The 24,303-nt window shown below is 42.3% G+C and overlaps 1 protein-coding gene across 1 annotated transcript in view; it reads left to right on the top strand.

The window, feature by feature from the left end:
• LOC130081152 (endonuclease V-like) overlaps window positions 1-24,303 on the top strand; it is a 426,892-nt gene that overhangs the window by 1,412 nt on the left and 401,177 nt on the right. Inside the window, exon 2 of the mRNA XM_056246111.1 lies at window positions 193-364. Coding sequence (XP_056102086.1) covers window positions 193-364 — 172 coding nt within the window. The remainder of the gene's footprint in view (window positions 1-192; window positions 365-24,303) is intronic.

The following is a 24,303-nucleotide window of genomic DNA, read 5'->3' on the forward strand; positions in this document are numbered from 1 at the left end:
TAATAGCCATGTTCTAAGGTATTAGATTTTTAAAAAAAGAAATAAAGCACAGCTCGCTTCGCTTTGTGGCTGCATTACCACCTCTAGTGAGCATTATTTTTCTTAGATTTAAACGGCCCAGTGTCAATTATTCCTTATACACAATATTTGTTTAAATATCTCTTCAATATATGTGTATTTGTGTGTGTGAAGGGAGCAGGCATGCCTTAGGGAGAGTGTGAAGGAGGAGGACACAGAGGATTGGCAGAGGAGTCCAGACTTCAGTGGGCTGGAGCGAGTGGGAGGAGTCGATCTGTCATTCATTAAGGACAATGATATCAATGCCTGTGCTCATCTTGTGGTGCTCACATACCCACATATGAAGGTACATATTTTCAATCCACATAGCTCCAAGCATCCAACTGCAATTGCCCATTGTTGATATTTACAAGCATGGCCATATGGACGGTTTTAGAAATACAGAGGTCCAAAAACTGAGCAAGCTTTCTGTATTTCTTAAACCCTCCATTCTACTTGGGGGTTCTATTGATCTACATGTGCATTTTAAGACATCTGTGTGACCTTTAATTTAATTTGGAGTAGAAACAGGTGGAGTGACTTTATCGCATCAGACATGTGTCACTTTGCTCACAGCTGATTGGTCCAAGTTCGGTTTGCAACCTCTTACCTGGAACAAAACCTGCCCTGGACCAGGTTAGCCTTGGAGGGCAAGTTACTATGGCGATGAACATTGCTAAAAGTCTAACCACTTTCATGGTGCCTAAAACCCAGGGTTGGCGCAAACTAAACTGAAAAATACCTGGCTAGCCACCTAAACCGGATTCATGGTATAGGCCACTGGAGGGCAAAGATTGGATGACAATGGCTTTTCAGTGGGGAAAAAAGTAAACGCATGGTCTTGAAAAAATCACATTTCACAAATAACATGTGTGTTTTGAACGAATGACAATTTCAATAAGTAAATGATAACTCTTATGAATTAGTATGAATTATATCTCTTTAAATTTTGAGCACAGATCAGCCATGGACATATCCATAGCTTATATAAAAGTTGCAGACACTTGGGGTTTTCTTGTCAAAAAGAGAAAATTAAAGTAAGGAGACTAATATGTGCTAGAAAGTATTGCATCTGATCTATTTGCAAATATTTGTATATAATAGACTATGACTGTTCTAACTAGTAGTATAAACACATTGTCAAAGCCACATGTTTTACCATGTTCTTGTCCATGTTCAAGTTTGATCATAAGTGAATTTAGTGAAAGGCTATCAGGGAAGTGTAACCAAGTTTATTACATTAATTCATAATATGAACACATTTGTTATTAGGGTAATTGTATGCCTAATATCCAGAAAACGGCTCAGGTTGAGTTGTTTGCTTTTAGACATTAACATTTCTATCATTAAGTCAAGTCAAGTCATCTTCATTTATATAGCGCTTTTAACAATGCAGATTGTTCCAGAGTGGCTTTACAGTGATAATAGGAAATTAAAGTAACAGATTGTTTTGGCTTTATGGCAGCTCCTGAATAAAGTTATTTTCCAGTTAAAGTTAGTTTTGATTGATTCACTTCCGTCGCAACGATCATTAGTTATTAATAGGGATGCACCGAATCCAGATTTGTGGGGTTCGGCCGAATACCGAATCCACTGGTTAAGATTCTGCCGAATCCGAAACCGAATACCGAATCCTACTCTCATCCTCAGTCCATTAACACAGTAAACACATTAATGAAGTAAACAAAGTGGATTTTTCATTTTATTTTATTACTGTAAATAATAAACACTACTTTTACTTTTATAACTGTAAAAAAAAAAAAAAAACATTATGCATTTTAACAGCGGCGATGTTGTGTAGCCTATTGTTTAGAGTCCTTGCCACCATGAGACAAATCGGCATTGCAAATTGAACACGTAGCTCGACTTGAATTGCCTTCTTTTCACTGAAAGTACTGCCAAACAACACTTTTTCTGCTCACGAGTTCCATTTTCACTTTCTCACAGACTACTGCATTCGAACGGTGCACCTACTGTAACGACTGGAAATAAGGTGTGGCCCCTTTAAGAACTGCGCGCTCCTGTTGAACTGTCTGCAGTCCGTATTGTTTGTGCCGTGCGCCTCGAACACATGCCCATGTATGCGGGTTATTTCTGTTTGATGCTCATTTTTACCTTATTTTGTTAAGTAACGCTGTGGAACGTAGAACGTGTGACAGACAGTTACACAAGTTCGATTGTGGAATAAAGTGCGAGTTGTGAGATGCCTATCGTCTCCGTGAGTCTGTCTGGCCTCTGCAATAACTTTAGCTGTGAGCTATCCCTATTTTTCTTCCTGACACAACGCGTTACACTACAGGCTTGTTCGACTTGAACCGGCGCTGCACAGACAGATCAGTTTATGACATCAAAGTACCGCGAGAGCAATTCAAAAGCATATGGAGCCGTCTGCTCTCTATTCGTTCACGCGGTACTTTGATGTCATTCACTGATCGGTGACTTCGACGTCTTAAAATGCATGTGCACGCTATCAGAGTTCTCACAGGTTCGCGTTTTTAAAGTTTGCGTAGAGAGAACTTAAAGAGTTTTCTGTTAAAACAGTGCCGTGTTAGCGGCCCCTAAGTTAATAACTAGGGATGCACCGAATCCAGGATTCGGATTCGGATTCGGCCGAATATTGGGCTTTTTAACGGGGTTCGGTTTCTGCCGAACCTCAGAATTTTTTTCCACCGAACCGAACCCTAGGCTTGCACTACGCGCAGTGCAAGCCTAGGGTTCGGTTCGGTGGAAAAAAATCCTGGATTCGGTGCATCCCTAGTTATTAACTTAGGGGCCGCTAACACGGCACTGTTTTAACAGAAAACTCTTTAAGTTCTCTCTACGCAAACTTTAAAAACGCGAACCTGTGAGAACTCTGATAGCGTGCACATGCATTTTAAGAGTTCATTCTATAGGTAATTTAGGTAGAAACCTAAAACCAACCCTCAACAAACTACTTGCCTGGCCTTAAAATTTATAATACAGAATTTTATCGCTTCGGCGTAGCCACGTGAACCGGAATTATCCCGACAACGATTATCTTTACAGAAGTAGAGGGAAGTTGCCTCTTGTCAAATATTACACAATTGTCAAATATTAAATGTTTAGCTACATCTTGCATCTCACTTTTTGACCGTTAATTCTAAAGTGTGGTGAATTCACTCTTGGCTTCGATAAACAGTAATGGTAAATGCCTACCCCCTTTAATTGAATTGGCTATCTCAGTCATTTTGACATTGACGAGCGTTGTTATTATTTCACAACTTTTATTATACACCTTGGAAAAATACCAAAGTTAACGGTGGGTATGACCATGTATCCATGTATACACTGGAACCGGAGGATGAAGACTGAAGATAGCGATCACTTGTAAGTATACCAGGCGAGTAGAACAGGTAAGTGGTCAGGCTGGCGTGGGGTAGTAACGACAAAACCAGAGAACTGTGGTGAGGATGGTGACTGCTGATATAGGGAGTGCTGATGAGTGATAATGAGGGTGATGGTTTGCAGGTGATTGAGGAGTGTGTGCAGGTGGTGAGCAGGAGGGACATTACTTCCCCCTTCTGTAAAGCGCCATCAAGGGTGGGAGGGTTCTGGAAATGTGGCAGGTGGCAGGCAGCTAATTTGGGATACCTCCAGGATGGCACCGGCAACCCAGGGAGGCGCCGGCAACTCAGGAAGGCATGGCGGTGCAGGTAGCTCAGGAAGCCCTGGTGGTGCAGGTAGCTCAGGGGACCATGGCAGAGCAGATAGCTGAGGGGACCATGGTGGTGCAGGTAGCTCAGGGGCCCCATGGCTGGTCGGCCTTCCTGGCCTTGCCAAGGAAGTCAGGCTCGGCAGCTATGGTCCGGACACGGGCTGGAGCCTTCACTGGTCTCCGGACAGTGGCTGGAGTCATCTCTGGACTATGGACAGGGACTGGCGTCATCTCTGGACTCTGGACAGGGACTGGAGTCATCTCTGGATTCTGGATAGGGACTGGAGCCATCTCTAGACTGTGGACAGGAACTGGTGTCTCAGGCGTGGTGGCGATCATCTTGGCCGTAGACTCAGGCGCTGCGGCGGCCATCTTGGTTGAAAACTCGGGCTCAGGCATGGCAGCCATCTTGGCTAAGGGTTCAGGTGTGGCGGCCATCTAAGCTGAGGACTCTGGAATGGCGGCCATGATGGGACAAGATTCTGGAATATCTCTCACTGGAACGGCCGCCATGACGGGACGAGATTCTGGAATTTCTCTCACTGGAACAAATTCGGAAGAGCATTCTGGAGTGGACTCGGGAGAGCATTCTGAGAGAGTGAATTCATTATTGAACTCAGGGGCTTTCATAGCCACTGGACTCAGAAGTTCCATTAACGGAAAACGTAAAGTGAACATAGTCAATAAATCTCCCTTGATGATCATAAGCCGAAATAGAGATTTTGTCTTTTAACTGTTCATTCAATCAGGAATGAAATCAGGAAATCAATTCTTTGTCAGAATAATGGGTCTGAGGGGCAAGTTCCAAGTTCCTGCGTGAGGAGAATTAGATGAAAGTGGACTGTAGTTAAATCCTGAGCTTGCTGGTTCATGGTGACTGGAGCGGACTCTAGACTGAGTCTTATGGCTCGTTTCCACTGAGCGGTACGGTACGGTACAGTTCGGTACGGTACGCAATTATTTGCGTTTCCACTGTCTAAAGTTGTGAATGGTACCAAAAAGCCGAACCGTACCGTACCACTTTTTGGGTACCCTTCCGTTGGGGTACCTAGCACAGTGGTACGATACTAAAAGGTGGAGCTAGACTCACTGCAGAACGTTGATTGGTTGACAGAGTATCGTCACTTGCGCGTGCTACAAGGGCATTAGAAGCGACATTTTTTAATATACAGTTGAAATATAATACTACTGTTATTGTGTCACGAAATGTAGTTTTAAGAGTTTTTCAGGCGAGAATGTAGTTTTTTAAAGCTCAAATCTGTGGTTTATTTATAGATTTATGATAATTTGACTGAGATCCATTCCAAGCAATCACCGGGTGCTCGGCGCTCAAGTACCCCGCCTGGAACAGCCTTTCCTCGGCTAGTCGTTCTGATGTTTGCCGCTGACTCTGACGTCTCTGTAGTGGTTAAACATGAGATATAATTCGTCTTGTATAGACCTAACAGGCTAAGTGAAGTTTCATATATTTGAGCGCTGAATTTGTATATTTGACTGAATTGTTTGCTTTATGTTATTAAAGCTTTACTGTATAGCTTTTTGTACCTTTTACTTATACTTTTATAATGGCTATTATTGATAAAACTGAAATTTAACAAAAAGAGATAGGGTTCAGTTTTGTAATTTTTTATTTTATTACAAGACCATCTGTAATGTTGTTTATTGCAACATTTGTACCAATGCACATATTGCCTGGAATATGTTTAATATTTTTAAATTTAAACGAAAAGAGGCTTTTGTTTTATATTTAGTTATGTTATAAATATAGGCTACATAGATGCAGTGAATATAATCAATAGGATATGCGTTGCCTGAACCACATTTGTGTGCTTATAATGTTTAAAATGTATTTAAATAAAATCGAAAAGAAGAATAGTGTTTTTTTTATAACATATTTCGTTTTATTGTTGCCTAAAATGTACATACAGAGATAACCGGAGTAGCAGAGCGAGCTGAGTGGCGCTTTCAAGAACGCGCTGTTCCATTAGGAGAATTACTGGACTCGCGTCCTCGGGAGTCATTCTCCTGAGTCGGACTTTGCGTAGGCTACTTGGTATTGAGAAACGCCTAATGCTGGCGCTTGTTTCTTGTGACAAACATGCCGAGAAGCAAGAACAAGATCTGCAGTATGTCATCAATAGTTGTTTACTATGTCGCTTTCTTCTTCGCGCGAAAATGACGTCGATCGCTTCTTTCCGGCAAACACCACGCCTATCAAGTAAGGGTACTGTAGGCGGTGGAAACGCTAGCCGGATCATGGTTTACAGACCCGAACCGTACTGTACTGTACTGTACCGTAACGCTCAGTGGAAACTAGCCATTAGGGTAGGAATGAACTCAGGAATTTCAATCATGGGAATGGACTGGGGAAGAGGACTCCCTGGAACTTACTGGGGAAGATTACTCAATGGAACAAACTGTTGAGTTTCTCTCACAGGGACGGATTCTGGACAAGAGGATCGAAGATGGGAAATCTTCTTAAGGCCTTCTTCTCATGTCTTGAAGGCCACGATAGGTGGGTTCGTTAGCTTTGCCTGCAGGTCAGCGCTGTTTGAAACAGCCTTCTTGCCAAAAGAAAAACCAAAGCACTTGCTGTTATGGTATTGGAGGCTGCAATTGCATAATCGTGAGGGGGGAAGCTGGGGTTGGTTTCACCCACACTGAAGGACGAACCACTAAGCAGTCCCTCCAGGATTTCGCGGGCTTTTTTTGTGATTGTTGCGGCCTAAAATGCCTGATGTTGCGGCCGCTTTTCTAAAAAGTTGCGATGTTCTTCGGCATTTGTTTTTATAGGTTAAAACGGCAAAGGTTGATCGATTTTTACTTAAAGTGAAAACATATTATGCTTTTTGGCTTTTTCCCTTTCCTTTATTGTGTTATATATCTTTTTTGTGCATGTTATAGGTTTACAAACTGAAAAAGCCCAAAGTCCACCCCAAAGGGACTTACCATGTCCCACAGAAAACACTGTTCACCATCTGCTCTATTGTAGTCCAGCCTTTACTTCAGAGACAAACGTGCAAACTTTGTAACTCACATTATAATGCTCGCCTAGCTACTAGCATGGAACACCCTCATTAGTTGAATCATTAAATCATTAAATATTAAAAAGGATATTGATCTAATGAGAACAAAACCACTAACTAACCTTTAGTAACCTCATAAAAAGGCAAAACAAATGATTTTAAGACACAGCAAAATCTAACAAACTAAGCTTTATTTTTAAACAAGATCTGCACCTGCAAACATGTAAATGTGCAGAACCTCACAAACATTAAAGGGGGGGGTGAAACACTCAGTTTCAGTCAATCTCATGTTAATCTTGAGTACCTATAGAGTAGTATTGCATCCTTCATATCTCCAAAAAGTCTTTAGTTTTATTATATTTATAAAAGAAAGATAGGCTGTACCGAGTCTTTCCTGAAAAAAAACGAGTGGGTGGAGGCGTGCCGTGTGGGCGGAGCTAAATAATCACGAGCGCGCGAAGCTTTTGCGTTGAGAACGTCTGGAAGCTGTGACATCCCAAAACAAACCATGGCTAACAATCAGATTCAGCCATACATTTTTGATCCCGAATCAGATCCCGAGGCTGAAATTGAAGACGAGCAGCAGCAGCAACCACTACAGCAGGACGTCTCTATGTGGTGTGTATTGGAACTGTATAACTTATATTTGCTTAGCGGTTTTTGTAAATGACTAATTTTCACTTTATGTCGTCGTATTTTTTTTTCTTTAAAGGTGTATATGTGGGAAGTGTAGTTTGATGCCGAATGAGGCGGGAATTTTTTTAAAAGTAGAAATTATTTGAACTTGAGCGCAGTGTTTTTAGAACACCATGTCATGCGCGAGTTATAACTTACAACATTTGTGTGTGTTTACTCATGGTTTATGAGGACATGATTTGGTTTTACAATAAACAAACAGACTGATACACAATCATTTTTTCATAGACTTGTGGCAGAGTGTGGAGAGACTCCATGAAATGCTACAAAATCCAGATATGGCTCAAAGTCTGCAGTGGAGGTGAAATACAAAGTGAAACGTGTTTTTAACCCTCTGGGGACTAAGCCCTTTTTGGTCCGTTTTCTCTATTTTTACATTTGGGCTTATAAACCATATGTAATGGAGATGGAACACCATGTGTTTGGTATCTATTAGTGCTGTCAAACGATTAAAATATTAAATCGCGATTAATCGCATTAATGTCATAGTTAACTCGCACATTTTTATCTATTCTAAATGTCTCTTGATTTCTTTTTGTCCCATTATTTTTTCTCATTTTAATGCTCTTATCAACATGGAAAAGTGGATCGGCTTGCTTTGTGCAAATGTTTTTTATTGAAAACAACATTGGCATATACTGTGTTCAATTTCACACTAACATTCTCACTTGGAGCAAATAATCTCTCACACAATGTAACTGTCCATCAATAAAAGGGTGAAAGAAATACTGACGAGGTCCTGATATTGACGAGGGGGCGGAGAATTCGCATCAGCTGTGTGTGTGCTTGGCCATCAAGTGGTATTTCAGACTGGACGTGCTGCGATGATGATAGCTCAGTTCACAATGACAAAACACACAGATCACTTTGGTCTTGTCAATGGAACCATTTGGCAACTTTTTAAAAGTAAACTTTCAATTCAGAATCTTATTGGCATCCATTTCGGCGTCTCGCGCTCGTCATCCACTCAAAACGTAACGTTAACCAACTATTTGGCCGGCTCGCAAGCCTAAACAAGTGTGTGCGGCGTGCCTGTTGTTTCCGGTCTAGCTAGATCCACTTGCGCTTTGGTCGACGAAGCAACAAAACGTCCTCGCGCGGCGCAAGCCATTGAAATTAATGGGTTTCATAGCGCAGCGCCGCGCATGCCGCGTCCTGTTGCAAAAGCATGTGGAAAAAAACGACAAAGTTTGCTAGGCCAAAAAGACCGTTAATCGTGCGATAAAAAAATTAACGCCGTTAAAATGGGTTTGCGTTAACGTCGTTAATAACGCATTAAACTGACAGCCGTAGTATCTATGGATTCAGAAGACCCTAAGCTAGTATGTAATGTGTTTATAAAGGAAGTATGAGTGAAACATGTACAATAAATGTACAATAAACTAGAGAATTTCAAAAATGAAAATTTTCTTTTTTGTCATTTATTACTGAAAATCACACCAGTACCATTCAGAACATTTCGGACTCTACAAGGAGTTAATTGAGATGGAAGTGGATGCAAGTAAGTTACTTGTTTATTGTTGAAATTCTTAGTTAACCCTCTCGGGACGGATTGGGCGGTACTGCCCAAAATGGCATACTTTTACAAATGTGTAATTATCTTAAAAACTATTAATGATAGAGAGGTGCGGTCTTTTTTGCGGTCTTCCTCAGATTCCGCTGAAAACAATGGTATATGGTATACACACTTCCTTGTTGCGTAATACCACTGCGTATAAGGCCAATGAAATGTAAGGAACTTAGCTATAGGAAATATTAATAATCAATAATATCTTTGATTTATGAGTTATGATTAATTATGAACATTTGGGTCAGTTAATTGGATTAACTTGACATGGCTAAATTAATATTACAATCAATTAATCAGTTCGTCCAACGAACTCTTTTGATTATTAATTTATTCTAAGAAAAGGGTATCTTCCATGGCCACAGATTACACGAGAGTAGATGTTAAAACTTAATGCTGATTTGTACTCGGCTTTCGCCAAGATAAGCAACACTAAGACGTAGCTTTACAGTAAACTATGCTTCTCCATCCATTTACGCTTCTTTCCATATGGTGGTGTGACTCCCCTTCCGTCCGGCGTTAACGGCTGCAGTGTACTTGGCGCGTCAGCACACACGACGGCTGCAACTACAGTGTGGTCTCCCTAGTGGACCAGCACGACAACCGTCTGGATTGAGCCGAGTAGGGGACATCTCTAGGGTCTTCAAGTGGGCACCTTCCGTCCTCAGTGTTTCGTCAACTAGCCCATGACACCTCAAGAGGGCTCGACAGTGACTCTGGCATCCCAGAGTCACCCCCCTCCGTCCCCCACTCAACCCAGCCCAGCTTACTGACCTCTACATCCCTCCTGCTGCTGAGACCTAACCACAATCTCACAATCTCTCCGCAACCCAACCATACGCGCCAACCCGTTTGACTAAGGCTGTCGAGCCCCACTGGTGCGTTAATGCAGTTTCAGTGGCAACGGTTCCGTATGGCATACCACCTACCGCAAAACACATTATCTGCCCAACCACCCGTCATTCGCGCAATATACACAGGAACGTAATGACTGTAAATACTATACAACCTATACAAATAAACCAACAGACTCTTCAAGTTTTCAAGAATTCTACGAAATGCAGCTTCCAGTTGTCCTGGGCGAGAATTGGTGTTAACACCTTTTCTTGGTGGGTGCTCGCCTGGGCGGAGGAATATTGTCTTCTGCATGTAATGTTTTGCTAGAACAGGCGGCAACTTATTGGGAATACTACGCTTGCCTTCCAATGCTAAAGCCAAATATCGCAGTACTTGGTCATGGCGCCAAGTAAACCGACCTTGGCTAAGAGCCACCTTACATCCTGTCAAAATTTGCCTTAATGTGGCAGGTGATGAACACAAAGGACAAGAGGGATCCTCTCCTACCCAGAGGTTTAGGTTCTGCGGTGATGGGAGAACATCATATGTTGACCTAATAAGAAAACTGATCCTACTCTCTTCCATTGACCAAAGGTCTTGCCAGCCCATCTTGCGTTGTTCCACACTCTCCCATCTCATCCACTCTCCCTGCTTGGCCTGGGAAATGGCCTTTATACACCTCATCCTCTCCTCCTGCTTTCACACCTCGTTGACTACCAGCTTCCTCCTTTGAGCTGGGCCTGCCTTGTGCCATTTAGGAGGAGCTAAACTGAGCCCAAAACCCCCTCTTCCATGCTGTACCTGTCCCACCCAATTTGCCTCCCCAATTTGAAGGTCAGCCTTTGCCTCTACTACAGATTTCTTTGCTGACCACTTTCTACCAGTTTTTAACACAGGGGCTGCCTCCCTTACACATTTGTCGCGTGACTCTACTAATGTCATTTCCAGTCTGACCTTGGCACACTTAAACTCCTCGGTTAAAGCAGAGACTGGCAGCTGCAATATTCCTTTACTATAAAGTCCCACTCTGCTGAGGCAGCGTGGAACTCCCAACCATTTCCTGATGTATGAACTTATTAACGCTTCCAGCTTATCCACTGTTGTCAAAGAAACCTCGTACACAGTCAGTGGCCACAGCAACCTCGGCAGTAGACCAAACTGAAAGCACCAGAGTTTTAGTTTGCCTGGTAGAGCACAGCTGTTTATGCTCTTCAACCCTTCCACTGCTTGTCGTCTAACTTCTCCCACCCGAACTGTGTCCTTTAGATCCCCATCGTACCATCTCCCAAGACTCTTCACTGGCTTCTCAGAAACTGTTGGTATTGCCTCACCATTAATGAAGAATGTTTTATCTACTACCTTTCCTTTAACTATCGAGATGCTCCTTGATTTAGAGGGCTTAAATTGCATTCGTGCCCATTCAATATTATCTGTTAACTTCCCCAATAACCGATTAGTGTAGGCTACTATTGTAGTCATGGTTGTCATGTCATCCATGTATGCTCTGATTGGTGGTAGTCGCATCCCAGAAGCCAAGCGCTCTCCTCCTACTACCCATCTTAATGCCCTAATGATTGCTTCCATTGCCATGGTAAAAGCCAGTGGAGAAATGGTGCATCCTGCCATTATTCCAACCTCTAAGCAATGCCATGCAGTGCTGAATTTTGGAGTTGAGAAACTAAATTGCAAATCTCCAAAATAGGCTTTCACTAAATTTGTTATTGACATTGGTACTCTGAAAAAATCAAATGCTGCCCAAAGAAGCTCATGTGGCACTGAACCATATGCATTAGCCAAATCCAGGAATGTCACATGGAGCTCCTTCCTCTCCTTTTTAGCTGACTGAATTCGTTGCCAGATAACATTGATGTGTTCTAAGCATCCTGAGACCCCTGGAATGCCCGCTTTTTGAACTGAAGTGTCAATGAAGCCATTCTTTAATAGGTAGGTGGACAATCTCTGGGCAATAATGCTGAAGAAAATCTTACCTTCGACGTTTAATAGTGAAATAGGACGAAACTGACTGATGCTTGTAGCATCTTTTTCTTTAGGTATAAAGACTCCACCTGCTCTGCGCCATGCTCTAGGTACAACCTGTTTTTCCCATGCCACTTTTATCAATTTCCACAGAATTCGCAGAACTCCTGAAGTACTCTTGTACACTCTGTACGGAACTCCTTTAGGCCATGGAGATGATGAAGCCCTTGCCTTTCTCACAGCCTGCTCTACCTCTTTCCACTTAGGTGCACAGACCTCCATTTGGTATTCTGGTGGGTTGAAAGGTGGTATGTCTGATGGAATTGACATAGGCTCATGCCTTTTTGCATCTGTATGCGTTTCCTCCAAATATCTCTCTAGCTCAACCCTAGATGCTTTTAAAGTGCCATTCTTCTCCCTGGTGAATAACTTCTTTACGAATTTGAATGGGTCTTTATAGAAATTAGCCCTCGCACGTTCCTTCTTTTTGTAGCGTTTCCGTAGGCGCTCAGCTCTGCGTAATGTTGCCAGCTTATCTTTTATGGCCCTTTGTAAGAGATTGAGTCCCTCCTTCTGACTTTGTTCTGCTCTTTTCCATTGCTATCTCAGCTGTCTCCTTTCTCTAACTAACCCTTCAATTTTCTGCTGCCGTCTAGACATTCCAGGAGTTGTTTGTACTTTTTCCTTCCTTTTTTCCACACCAAACCTCTCACTTCCAAATGCGTAAATGATGTCCCCAAATTTATCCAGCTTCTTTTCAACTGTACCAGTTAATCTTTCCAATGCAAAGCATAGATCTGTGTTTACCGTGTCCCATGCAGTTTTCTCACAAGCTCTTGGCCATCTAACTCCAGGCCTATGCCCGTTGAGGTTCTTTTCTCTCTTATGCTGGTTAGTCTGACCGGGTTCACAAGTATGAATATGTTCATCACTAACTGTGCAAGCCCTCCTCTATGACAGGGGTGCTGATATCCTGCGAGCTGTGGTTTGCTTCCTGTCGCTGGATTTCATTCGACTGACTTGACTGACTTCGTAAGAAGTACTGATCAATGCGAGGCCCTTGTCCATTCTCCCTCAAGCATTTCATTTCCCTTGATGAACCTTCAAACCCCTGACCATTGTCGCCTTGCTCCAGCCACAGACACAAACTTGGAGTTCAATGACTTTACTAACTGCAGATCTTGAACTAGTCTTACTCTCCATACTCATATCCGTTTCCATTCCTAAGTCGTTAACCATGTTGTCCACCATTGAGTCATCTTCCGCCCCCGCTCTCGCAGACTCTAGGGGTATTTTTCTCTTTAATTTCTCAGAAGCCTTGGGCGGGTGTCTCCAGCATCCTGTAAACACGGAGCTGGATACTGCCGACAAGGGTAGCTAACCCTTACCAGCCCCATTGGGGTCTCTTTCCTCCTGTCAGCTGTCTCTCCAGGCTGTCACAAGGTCTTTCCCTTGTTGCCAGCAGCACTATTCACCGCAGTCACTGGACGTATCCAGATCTTCATGATTTCCATTACATGAGAGTAGATGTTAAAACTTCATGCTGATTTGTACTCGGCTTTCGCCAAGATAAGCAACACTAAGACATAGCTTTACAGTAAACTATGCTTCTCCATCCATTTACGCTTCTTTCCATATGGTGGTGTGACTCCCCTTCTGTCCGGAGTTAACGGCTGCAGTGTACTTGGCGCGTCAGCACACACGGCGGCTGCAACTATAGTGTGGTCTCCCTAGTGGACCAGCACGACAACGGTCTGGATTGAGCCGAGTAGGGGACATCTCTAGGGTCTTCAAGTGGGCACCTTCCGTCCTCAGTGTTTCGTCGACTAGTCCACGACACCTCAAGAGGGCTCGACAGTGACTCTGGCGTCCCACAGTCACCCCCCTCCGTCCCCCACTCAACTCAGCCCAGCTTACTGACCTCTACATCCCTCCTGCTGCTGAGACCTAACCACAATCTCACAATCTCTCCGCAACCCAACCATACGCGCCAACCCGTTTGACTAAGGCTGTCGAGCCCCACTGGTGCGTTAATGCAGTTTCAGTGGCAACGGTTCCGTATGGCATACCACCTACCACAAAACACAATATCTGCCCAACTACCCGTCATTCGCGCAATATACACAGGAACGTAATGACTGTAAATACTATACAACCTATACAAATAAACCAACAGAGTCTTCAAGTTTTTCAAGAATTCTACGAAACCGTAGCGTGGCGGCCTGTACACAGCCAGCTAGAATCTTTCCGTCTCAACCACAGCCAGTTGCTGCTCCTTTCTGCTGCTTCAGATAAGTTCTTTACTGTGCGACGCAACTCTTGGCCACTGAATCCAACGTCTCTGAGGAACCGGATTGTAGAATGTGCCACAAAACCTCGACAACCCACTTCCACTGGATAAACCTGGACTCTCCATCCTCGCTGTTCTGCTTCAGTGGCCAGATGAGCATACCGCCGTTTCTTCCTCTCACATGCCTCATCTACCGCATCCTCCCATGGCACTGTTAACTCTATCAGTTGAACAATGCGTACAGAAGAATAATTATGCATGTACAGCGCTTTGAGCATGTAGCAAGAGCACGATCATAAAAGAGACTTTGTTTGCAAGCAGTGAATCAGAACCAAATACATAAAGTGCACAAGTTTTATTAACTAAATCATAAACATGAATAACTAAACAAACATACATAAATACATAAATACATGTGTAGGAAAAAGGAGTGAGAGATGGAATGATGTAACGATGGATAAGATCCATCTAACTATGAGAAGAACCAACAGCATTTCATTTTCACATTTCATTGAATTGAATACTTGCATTTGTAGTGGGAACAATTCTTGAAGTTGTGGAAAATTGAAATCGTTGAGGGTTCCAGCAGTGGCAAGTGGAAGTTGTTTGAAAGTTATCTTTCTCCATGAGTGGATGGCTGGTTTGGTCAAGGCCTGGCGCCCTGGGCCCTGTTGAGGCCACGCCGAGCACCCAGGAGAAGTGAGAAAGTCAGAAGAGTGGGTGATTGGAGTCGTTGTTTGTTGGAGTCCTGGTTCCAAACTCCTGAGATTGTCCTGGGTTCTTTGTGAGAGAGTCTTCTCTCTCCTGCATGTCTGCATATCTGGTTGGATCAAGGCCTGCTGAGCCCTGGGCCCCCGTGGAGGGGGAGGGGGTTCCCCAGTATCACCAGAAACAGTGTTGCGGCTGGATGAAAAACTAAGAGAGGGAGGTCACATGTGGACTGTCCCTAATAAAGCCTGAGAAAGATCCAACCCCTAAGGGTTGACTGGACCAATAAGCAAAGTGAAATGTCCGAGTGGGAAGGTTGCTCTAGTTAATTTACGAGTCTTTGTCCCAAGCATGGTTATACCTTAATTAATGCTCAGATAGATATAACACATCCACACTGCATTCTAGAAGAAGGTGATGTACATCAAAGTGTGAGTCATTAAATGAGGATTAATTAGGTAGGAGGTTACAGACCGTTAGTTGGTTGTATACCAAGGTACATACCATAATATATACATAATAGTACACAAGACAGTAAATCATTTACACAATGCTATGAAGCATGTTCATTTATAGATCAGTTAGTCTATGATTAATGCAGCAAAGTCTGTTTTAAAGAGGGTTTCTGTCTTCCCATTGTCTCTCTCTTGTGCATGTGGCCACATTCCTTGGAGGTCGTAAAATCTCCTTATCAGCCCTGTAACATGACACTGTTTCTGCCCCTTGTGTTCGTTTCATTTGGGATGTTAGTTTTGGAGTTTCATAAACCTTTGTATATAATGAATAATTAGTGTGTGTCTGATGGGTCCAGACCCTACAGATCCCCCCTTTCGATCGTTGTTGTCCCCCTCAAGGACAACCACGAGCGAAGTTGAACGTGCAGAGAGATCAGACACACCTTTGTCATAGAAGGCTGGAAGGCCATGGTGGCCTCTGGTTGTTCGTGTCTTCTGGAGCGGTGGTCGTTCCACGGCGGGTGATGTGGACAGTAGCCAAGTCCAGGTCTCTGCAGCAGGTGTTGAGGCAGCAGGTGTTTTGACAGGGTGTCACCTGTCATTCGGGAGTCCATTAGTTTTGGGGCAGGTGTTTCCTTGTGGTTGTAGGAAGTGGTTAGGGCTCTATGTAGCATAGAGAGGTTTTCAAGCTGACCTGATGCTGGTGGCAGGAGGTCAGAAGGTGGTTGTTAGCCTCTCAGTCACGAGAAGTCTGAAGGATTGAAGTGTTGTTCGGTCCTTATGGTGGTGCCGACGCAAGCTAGCTTAAGCTGGGGGTGGGCAAGGAGTCGGAAGCTTGTACTTTACAGGACTCCTCGGGTGAGTCCTGTGCAGGGAGCTATTTTGCGTGTGTCAGCAGCTCCTGTAACTCTGAGGCAGGTGCGTCCAGCTGTCCTTGTGGAGCCTCAGATTGACACCCGTGTGAAGGGTGTGGAGGAGGATGCTGTCGTTGACAGCCGTTGGTCCTCCTGTGGTGTTTGCAGGTTGAGGGTGCTGTCCTCCATGGCTTCTCCAAGGGGCTTGGCTGGTCCCTGGATTGTTGCCATGGTGACAGTTCTGTGCTGGTCCTGGGCATGCTCAGTCCTCAGTTGGCACAGGTCCGCTCCTTGTGGGACGCTGTGATCTGTTATGTGAGGTTGTTTACCTTCTGTTTTATACCCATAAGGTGGGGTAAGGAGATGATAATCTTGATCACCTCGGTGTGGCTGTAACTCTGGCTTGGGTCGTTGGTCCTCTTCTCTCATGGTGCAGTTCCGTTTGGCTCTGGTGCTGTCGGATGTCAGCAGCCATGGGTGGAACAGTGTTCCTCGCGATGGCTTGTCAGTCTTTTCGGTCTCCTGTCCGGTTAAGGTCAGGTTAAGCAGAGGATATGCGACATTTTGGCACACTTGTGGTGAGAGACTAATGCATGACCCTAAAAGTTCAGAGCCACGGTTTATTGGGTTCGCTAGATATGTAGCATAAAGCTAGGTGTTTCATGTGTAGCTAGCTAGTGAAGTGTGTCTTGTATCCTTATCATCTTAGCTGTGGATGTTAGGAGGCTAAGACTTGTGTGGTTCCGAGAGTATTTCCTGGAAAGGGCATAGCCGAGATGAAATAAATGACTTAAGATGGTTCTTATGACTAAATTATTTCTCTGGACTTAACTGGTGGTTCACTACGGCTTGACGAAGTGAAGGATAGGAGGAAAAAGGACAGCTTTCCTATGCAAATTATGCTTATTATCAATCCTCAGGACTATAGTTATGCCCTAGTAATCGTTGAAATTACTTGTGTTGCAGGGTCATAAAAATTAGTGCACTTGTTGAAAATAAACAAAATCACAAATAAAGGTGTCTCTGGTTCCTTTCTGGGCCCTATGGGAAATGGAACCACATTCAAACAAGAAAGGAAATGGAAATAAATCATATAGATGACAGAATAGACAGACTGCTATTATTATCAAAGTAAAATAAAAATAAAAAGGACTTAAGTAAGTGATCAAAACAGCGGAAATGATCTGAAATTGAGAATAATCAATAGCACTAGTGACTAACCTTTAGATTTGCCTGGACCAACACTCCATAGTGGGTCACAGCTGTTACTTGTTCAAGACCACACTGTGTGTGTCCCTCCAAAGGTTTAGTCAACATGCTGATGAAAATTCTCATTACTATAAGAATTATTCTCTAGCTACAGAGTTTACATGTAATTAAACTTAGGTTTAATTGACAGGGCATCTGCAAATTTAGCCTACAGCGCTCAGCAAGGACTATGTCTAAACTAGTGAAGGTGAAATTCAGCTGAGAAGAATTGAAAGTAAGGAAAGAGAAAGTGAAAAATTAGAAACCCTAAATGGGGTTAAAGAAAGTATTTTAGAATACTTTGCACTGTATACACAAAAGCTGTAATTAAGGCTTCAAGTAAATGATGCTAACCGCTAACTGTAGAAGTTATTATTTAGCTTAGCCTAAGCTGGATGGATGCTAGGTTAGGTTAGCTTAGCCTAAGCTGGATGGACGCTAGGTTAGGTTAGCTTAGCCACCTAGGCTGGTTTGTTTACAAAATGACGTCACGAGTTAGCACTTCCTGTGACAAGTCGTTGTCATGGGAACCAGTGCATGTCAGAACAATTCAACAGTCCATGAAGAATGTCTGCACATTTTAAATGAGTTATGCATGTTTAAACAGGTTAAAAGGGGGCGTCTATACTTTAAGTCTTTCAAGAACTTGATGTTACATTCAGTAAAATGCAAATGTGGTTTAGCATTTGCAAATTTTACTCATGGAACTCTTCTCTTTACTTTACACAACTTATTCTATTTGTTTACAGAGTAAGGAAATAGATTTGCTGTAAGTCAAAGCTTGTCTAAGCATATATAGTTACGTCCATCTCATGCATAAATACTGACTTTTCAGCGAATGAACAGTGTTGATCGCTAGGTAGCTCTCTGCTTGTAGATGCAGCTAAAATTTAGGTGAATTACATCAATCTAACAATAATTTGTAAGGCCTTTACATCATAGAAAGGGGAGCATCACCCAGGTCTACGTATATATAACACTGTACTGAGATTTCTTTGTCAGAAACAGGTTTAGCAATACTGCAATTTGGATTTCTTTAACCAAAGCAGAATAGATACCGGTACAGTTTACAAGCTGCTGAGATGAGATTCCTTTGTCAAACAGACTTACGCTTTAATGCTGAACTTACTGATACCAGTTGGAAATCTAAGACTCTTTCACTTACAGTAGAGATGTCAATTCCAGCTATCGTTTTATCTTCATTTAGACAAGCCAGCAACTAGTGATCAAAATGCGTATCGCATGTTGTGTTCCATTTGGATCGCAATGATCAAATGCACACCTGTAGCTTAACAGTAGTTTAAACGAAGGGGCGCTAGGTCGTGGTAGCTTACTCAGCTCAGGTGATTTGCCTACACTCTGGCGTCAAGGTGACATATGCCCTATTTGGAGCTAGTGTTTCCTGTAACAATTCATTGTCATGGAAACTGATGTATAGCAGTGCCAATTCAACCAGCATGTAGCAAATGTATGTTTCAAAAGAGTCGTGCATAGTCTGTTGGCAGGTGAGGCTTACACGTCCATTCAAGATTTTATTTAAATCAGTAAAATTCTAATTTTACTAATGCAGAGTCTTGCTTCTCTTTGAGCACACATTTTCCTCTACTTTTAGAGGTTTTATATATAAAAAGTTTTATGTCCTATGCCGACCAGGGACCTTTTAGCAGAGTCTTGCATTCTGGTCATGCTGTGTGCCTTCTGGTTTTGCAGTTCAGAGTCAATGGGGTCTTAGGAACCCTTTCTGAGGAGGCCTTCTGTGTTAAAGGCCTTCTGCATCAGGTCACGCATCGTTGAGTGGGCATTGCGTGGGGGCAGGCAAAAATATGGTGACTAACTGGTTTTGGAGGAGAAGTTTCTTGAAGCTGGTGTCCTCCTCCGTCACAGGTTCATTGTAAGGTCCACAGAAAGCTCGTTCAGAGTCTGTGGTGGTAGCACAGGCACTTCTAGGTCTGTCCTGCTTGGTGTCTGGGCAGGGCCCAGCCGGGCTGGATGTGTCCAGAGCAGATGGAGTCTGTCTTGGTGTGTCATACCGGTCGAAGACTGCAGGTGAAAATCAATGTCTCATAGATTGGCAGGGACCCGTGGTCTCCTGCAAGCTCTGGTGTTAAGGCAGGGATGTTTCTGACCATTCACTTGAGATTGTTGAGTGTCACTTCATGTGCCGTTTCAGGGTTTGTCTGAGTTACCTTTTTCTCCTGCAGCTGCAGGGGCTCTCAGGACACTGGCTGGTGAAGGGTTAAGCCGAGGGCTTTGGCTCCTCCCCCCTTTGTGCAGGGCTGGGGAAGCTTACGTTGCTGATGTGAAGGTCAGCAGGGTACATCTTTCTTGTGTGGTCCATTTGCAATTGGTTGGACTGTTGCAGTTCTCTTTGGACCACATGGAGTTCGTCCATAATGTTACAGCATCGCTAATTCAGTGTTCGGACTTCAGCTGCACGTTGATGGCTTTAGCATCTCTCTTTGAGTTCAACCAGTTTTAAGTTCTTCAAGTGAAACAATTCTTTACCCGGTTGTTGGCAGGTGCTCAGTAGGGGTGGTTAATCTGTCTGATTTCCCGATTCGATTCGATTACGATTATTGAAGTCCCGATTCGATTACAGTCGATTTTCGATTATTAACGATTCTCGATTAGCGATTATTGATTTTCCATTTCACAACAGTAAACGAAAATACACTACAAAGTGTTTGCAGTATTAAAAAAAGTCAGCTGCTGAATTACTTAACTCTTTTATTGAGTAACAACAACTCAAAGCACTTTCTGTGTCGTGTAGTTATAACTTTAGAATTATTTGTATGTAGCTTATGTTCTGTAGAACACAGAAATGAATACATCACATTGTGTTGTGAGTCATCAAGTTGAACTAAACAATAACAAATAAATGAAAGGCTTATTTCCTTTAGGAAGTAGATCAGAACCAACATACTGTAGAAATTGGACAATTTTCTTCTAGAAAGACAAGGTGTTGTAGCAAGCAACGCTCGTTAGGCCGGAGACACACTGGCTGCGTGGCGTGAGCGTGGCGTTTCTGTTGCGTGTCAGCTGCGTCGCGTTTTCTGTGTCTTTGCACACCAGAAACGTGTCTGACGCGGCGCCGCTGCTGCTAGGTGACATAGAGGGACAGTCTACATTTGGGTTAGCGGTGTGTTAATCCTTACTACAACAATTTCAACTCTTGCCTCTTGCCTTTACGACAACAATTTCAACTGTTATCACACATCTTCCAAAATCCGAAAAATAGGGAAGTGGGCTGTCTGTTTATTTCAATAACATTTACAAATTTTGTGTAGCTTTAAAGAGCCTATATTTAGCCTGATGGTGGACCGTCACTCAGAAGACACACTATGTTGTTATTGTAGCCTATTATCTTTATATCCTCCTGAGGCCCAGAACGTTTTTTTCAAAAGTTTTTTTTCTTCTTCATGTAATCACATTGTTAAGAGCATAAGAAACAAACGAAAAAAAAGAGATATTTTATTCATATGTTATGCTATGACCTCTGTAGTGAACACCAGGACTCGATTGTTTAAAAAATAAAAATGACATAAATTTGTATATAGGCAAAAATAATGGCAATATTTGAAAATCGATAATTATTATTATTATTATTATTATTTGTTTAAATTACATTGATATCTGAATTTATATCAAAACCTAGACTTTCAAACATCAAAATGTAATTTATTAATATGTATTCGTGTACAAAATGACATATAAACATCGTTTCCTATTCTATTTTGCCTGGAAACGCTTCCAACATAGGCGTCGGTTCTATTTCTAGCATGCACGCGTTTTCCGCGCGGCTCATGCAGGCAGTGTGCAAGCTCTAACCTGTTAACATGGGAGCCGAAATAAAAACGGACACACCACGCAGCTGAGACGCCGCCACGCAGCCAGTGTGTCTCCGGCACACCTGCTTTCACTCGCTCTGGCTGCCGTTACACGCGCTTGCTAACTGGAACTGGGCGCGTTCGTGACGTTCAACTTCCGGTATAACATTTTTTACAAAATAAAATAATGCAAATATTTTTTTTTTATAATAAAAAATAGATTTTTGAAAATGTAATAATCGATTCATACTCGTCCATAACATACTCGCGATTAATCAATAATCGATTTTTTTCACCACCCCTAATGCTCAGCAGCTGTCAGTCGCCTGAAGACTGGTGATCTCTTTCAGTTTCTCCGCTCTGTCATGGTCTTTGCCTCTGTCCTGTGTCTTCTCTCGCTGAGCAAGGTTCGTTCTCTGTGGAATTCTGTGGCTGGCATCGTTAGTTCATTTACCTCCTGCTTGAGGCCAGGGGCCTCATTTATAAAACTTTGCGTAGGATTTGCGTCAGACGTGGCGTACGGATGAAACATAGGACGTGCGTACGCACAGAAATATTCGGATTTATAAAACCGTGCGCACGCACATCCTACGCATTTTTCCCTTAATAAATCACAATCAATTCTAAATGTAGCGCAGCTTTTGCGGCTTCATGTCACGCCCATAGTTGCCCATAAATAGTCCGTGAAACGCCCACAAGTTAATATTCATCGATTGCGAAATCATGGCAAACATAGAGAGGAAATCAAAAAAACGTAACTTCACTCAATGTGAAGTAGAAGTTATCGTTGGCGAGGTGGAAAAGAGGAGAAAAAATGTTGTTTGGAGGGCACAGTGTGGGCATTAGCCTACTAATGCCAAAAAGGCACTTGAGTGGCAAAAGGTTGCAGACGCCGTATGCTGTAGCCTCACAACCTCGGACTGTGGCCGAAATAAAAAAGAAATGACAAGCTACAGATGTCGGTTATAATCTACTTGGAAATGGGAAATAGTTCAGCGCGAATGTAATTCCTCGCAGCTTTCTGAATGGTTGAGACATAAGTCATACGTTATTTTATCAAAAATAAAACAAACTAAAGGCATATGCATGAAATACCTGCATGAATAGGCCTACCATGATTCCGTAGCTGATGAAGACATTTTTAGGTAACACTTTATAATAACTGCATGCTATTAATCATTTGTTAAGCATGAGTAAACAGTCAATTCATGATTTATAAAGCATTAATAGACATTAATAAGCAGTTTATAAATACAGCTATAAACGCTTTTTTTCTTGATTTATAAGCATATCTATAATACGTTTAATAATTGTATTTTCATACTTTGTTAATGATCAATTAATAATTTCTAAATGAAGTATAGCATTATTTACAAACAAGAGTTGTCAGTCATTCATAAGATCACTTAGAAAGTGTAAGTAAATGTAGTAAATACAGGTAGTTATAAAGCATTTAGTAGTGGTCAGTTAACTATTTTGTGAGCTAATCTAAAGTGAGGACTATTCATGCCTTGTAAAGCATTTATAAAGGAGATTTAAAGGCGCATCAATCTTCTAAACAGTAAAATGTAACAAACACAACACAGTGATACAGAACATAGAAATATTTAACAGCCTTTAAATCTCCTTTATAAATGCTTTACAAGGCATGAATAGTCCTCACTTTAGATGAGCTCACAAACATAGTTAACTGACCACTACTAAATGCTTTATAACTACCCGAATTAACCCTGAATTACAGCATAAATACATGTTAATAAAGCATTTATTAACACACTAAGTAGCCATCACTATATGTCTGAATAATAAGATGTATGAATGTACATTTAAATAGTTTATTAATCATTTACAAGTAATCTTATGAACCACTGAAAACTCTCAAATAACTGGTTTATAAAAAATGCAATTATTCATTTAGAAATAATAAATTGATCATTAATAAAGGATGAAAATACAATTATTAAATAAATGATAGATATGCTTGTAAATCAAGAAGAAAGCATTTATAGCTGTATTTATAAACTGCTTATTTATGTCTATTAATTCTTTATGAATGATGAATTAACTGTTTACTCATGCTTAAGTAATGATTATTAGCGTGTAGTTATTATAAAGTGTTACCCATTTTTACTATGAAAACAACTTTCCCCAGTGGACAAATAATACATCTATCTATTTATCTATCTATCTCTCCCTAATTATCTATCTATCTGACTGACTAGCTATATCTAGCTATATCTGCTCCGCCAGAAGGACACATTGGCGGGAATATCAGTTTTGTACATTTCATTCTGGTTACCATCTTATTTATGAGGATGAATTGTATAACATGCCAATATTATTGCAGAACATTTTTCACTTTTCTTTTTGCAAATATGTGTTAATTTGCATTTCTGTTGCAGATCGATCAAACGGGTGTTTGTGTTGGCTGTTAATTGTAATACTTGCTTTAAGTCTTCGTGTTATTTATGAGAGGCAGTATTGCCATTTATTTTACACAACGGTCTACAGTTTCACACACTTTCACGTGTTTCTTCCATCTGCCGACGGTGTCGCCATTTCTCATTTCACCCGTTTTTGTGCGTACGCCTGGGTCAGAGCTTGCGTGAAAGACCGCACATTTTACCGTCAAGTTTGCTTTTTATAAATACCAATTATTGCGTAGAGAGCGGCGTACGCCTTCTTTTGTGCGTACGCAACGTTTATAAATGAGGCCCCTGTGGGAGCGTGGCCAAGGAGAAGATGATGCTGGTCAGCTCTTGGTGGCTCAGGCTGGGTGTCAGATGTCCACTTTCATGTCGTCTAACTGTTCCTTTCTCTGTCGTGGCAGGTCGTTGCCTGCTTCCGGCTGAAGGATGTCCATGACACTGCTCTGCCGGGTCTCCAGGTGGTCCCGGTGGGTGGCAGGGCTGGATGTCTGAGGCCTACTGGCACACTTGTGGGCACACGAGAGATAAATGGCAAAAGCAAATGCAAGTTTCTACAGAGGTGGTGAGCTATCTGTGTGGGAGAACGGCTATGTGGAGCAGATAAAATTTAGTGTTGGTGAGCACATACCATAAAAAGGTTTTGAGTATCTTAGTTG

Source organism: Rhinichthys klamathensis, unplaced genomic scaffold (genome assembly GCF_029890125.1).
Source record: "Rhinichthys klamathensis goyatoka isolate OS25496 unplaced genomic scaffold, OSU_Roscu_1.1 h1tg000036l_1, whole genome shotgun sequence".
Lineage (NCBI taxonomy): Eukaryota > Metazoa > Chordata > Actinopteri > Cypriniformes > Leuciscidae > Rhinichthys > Rhinichthys klamathensis.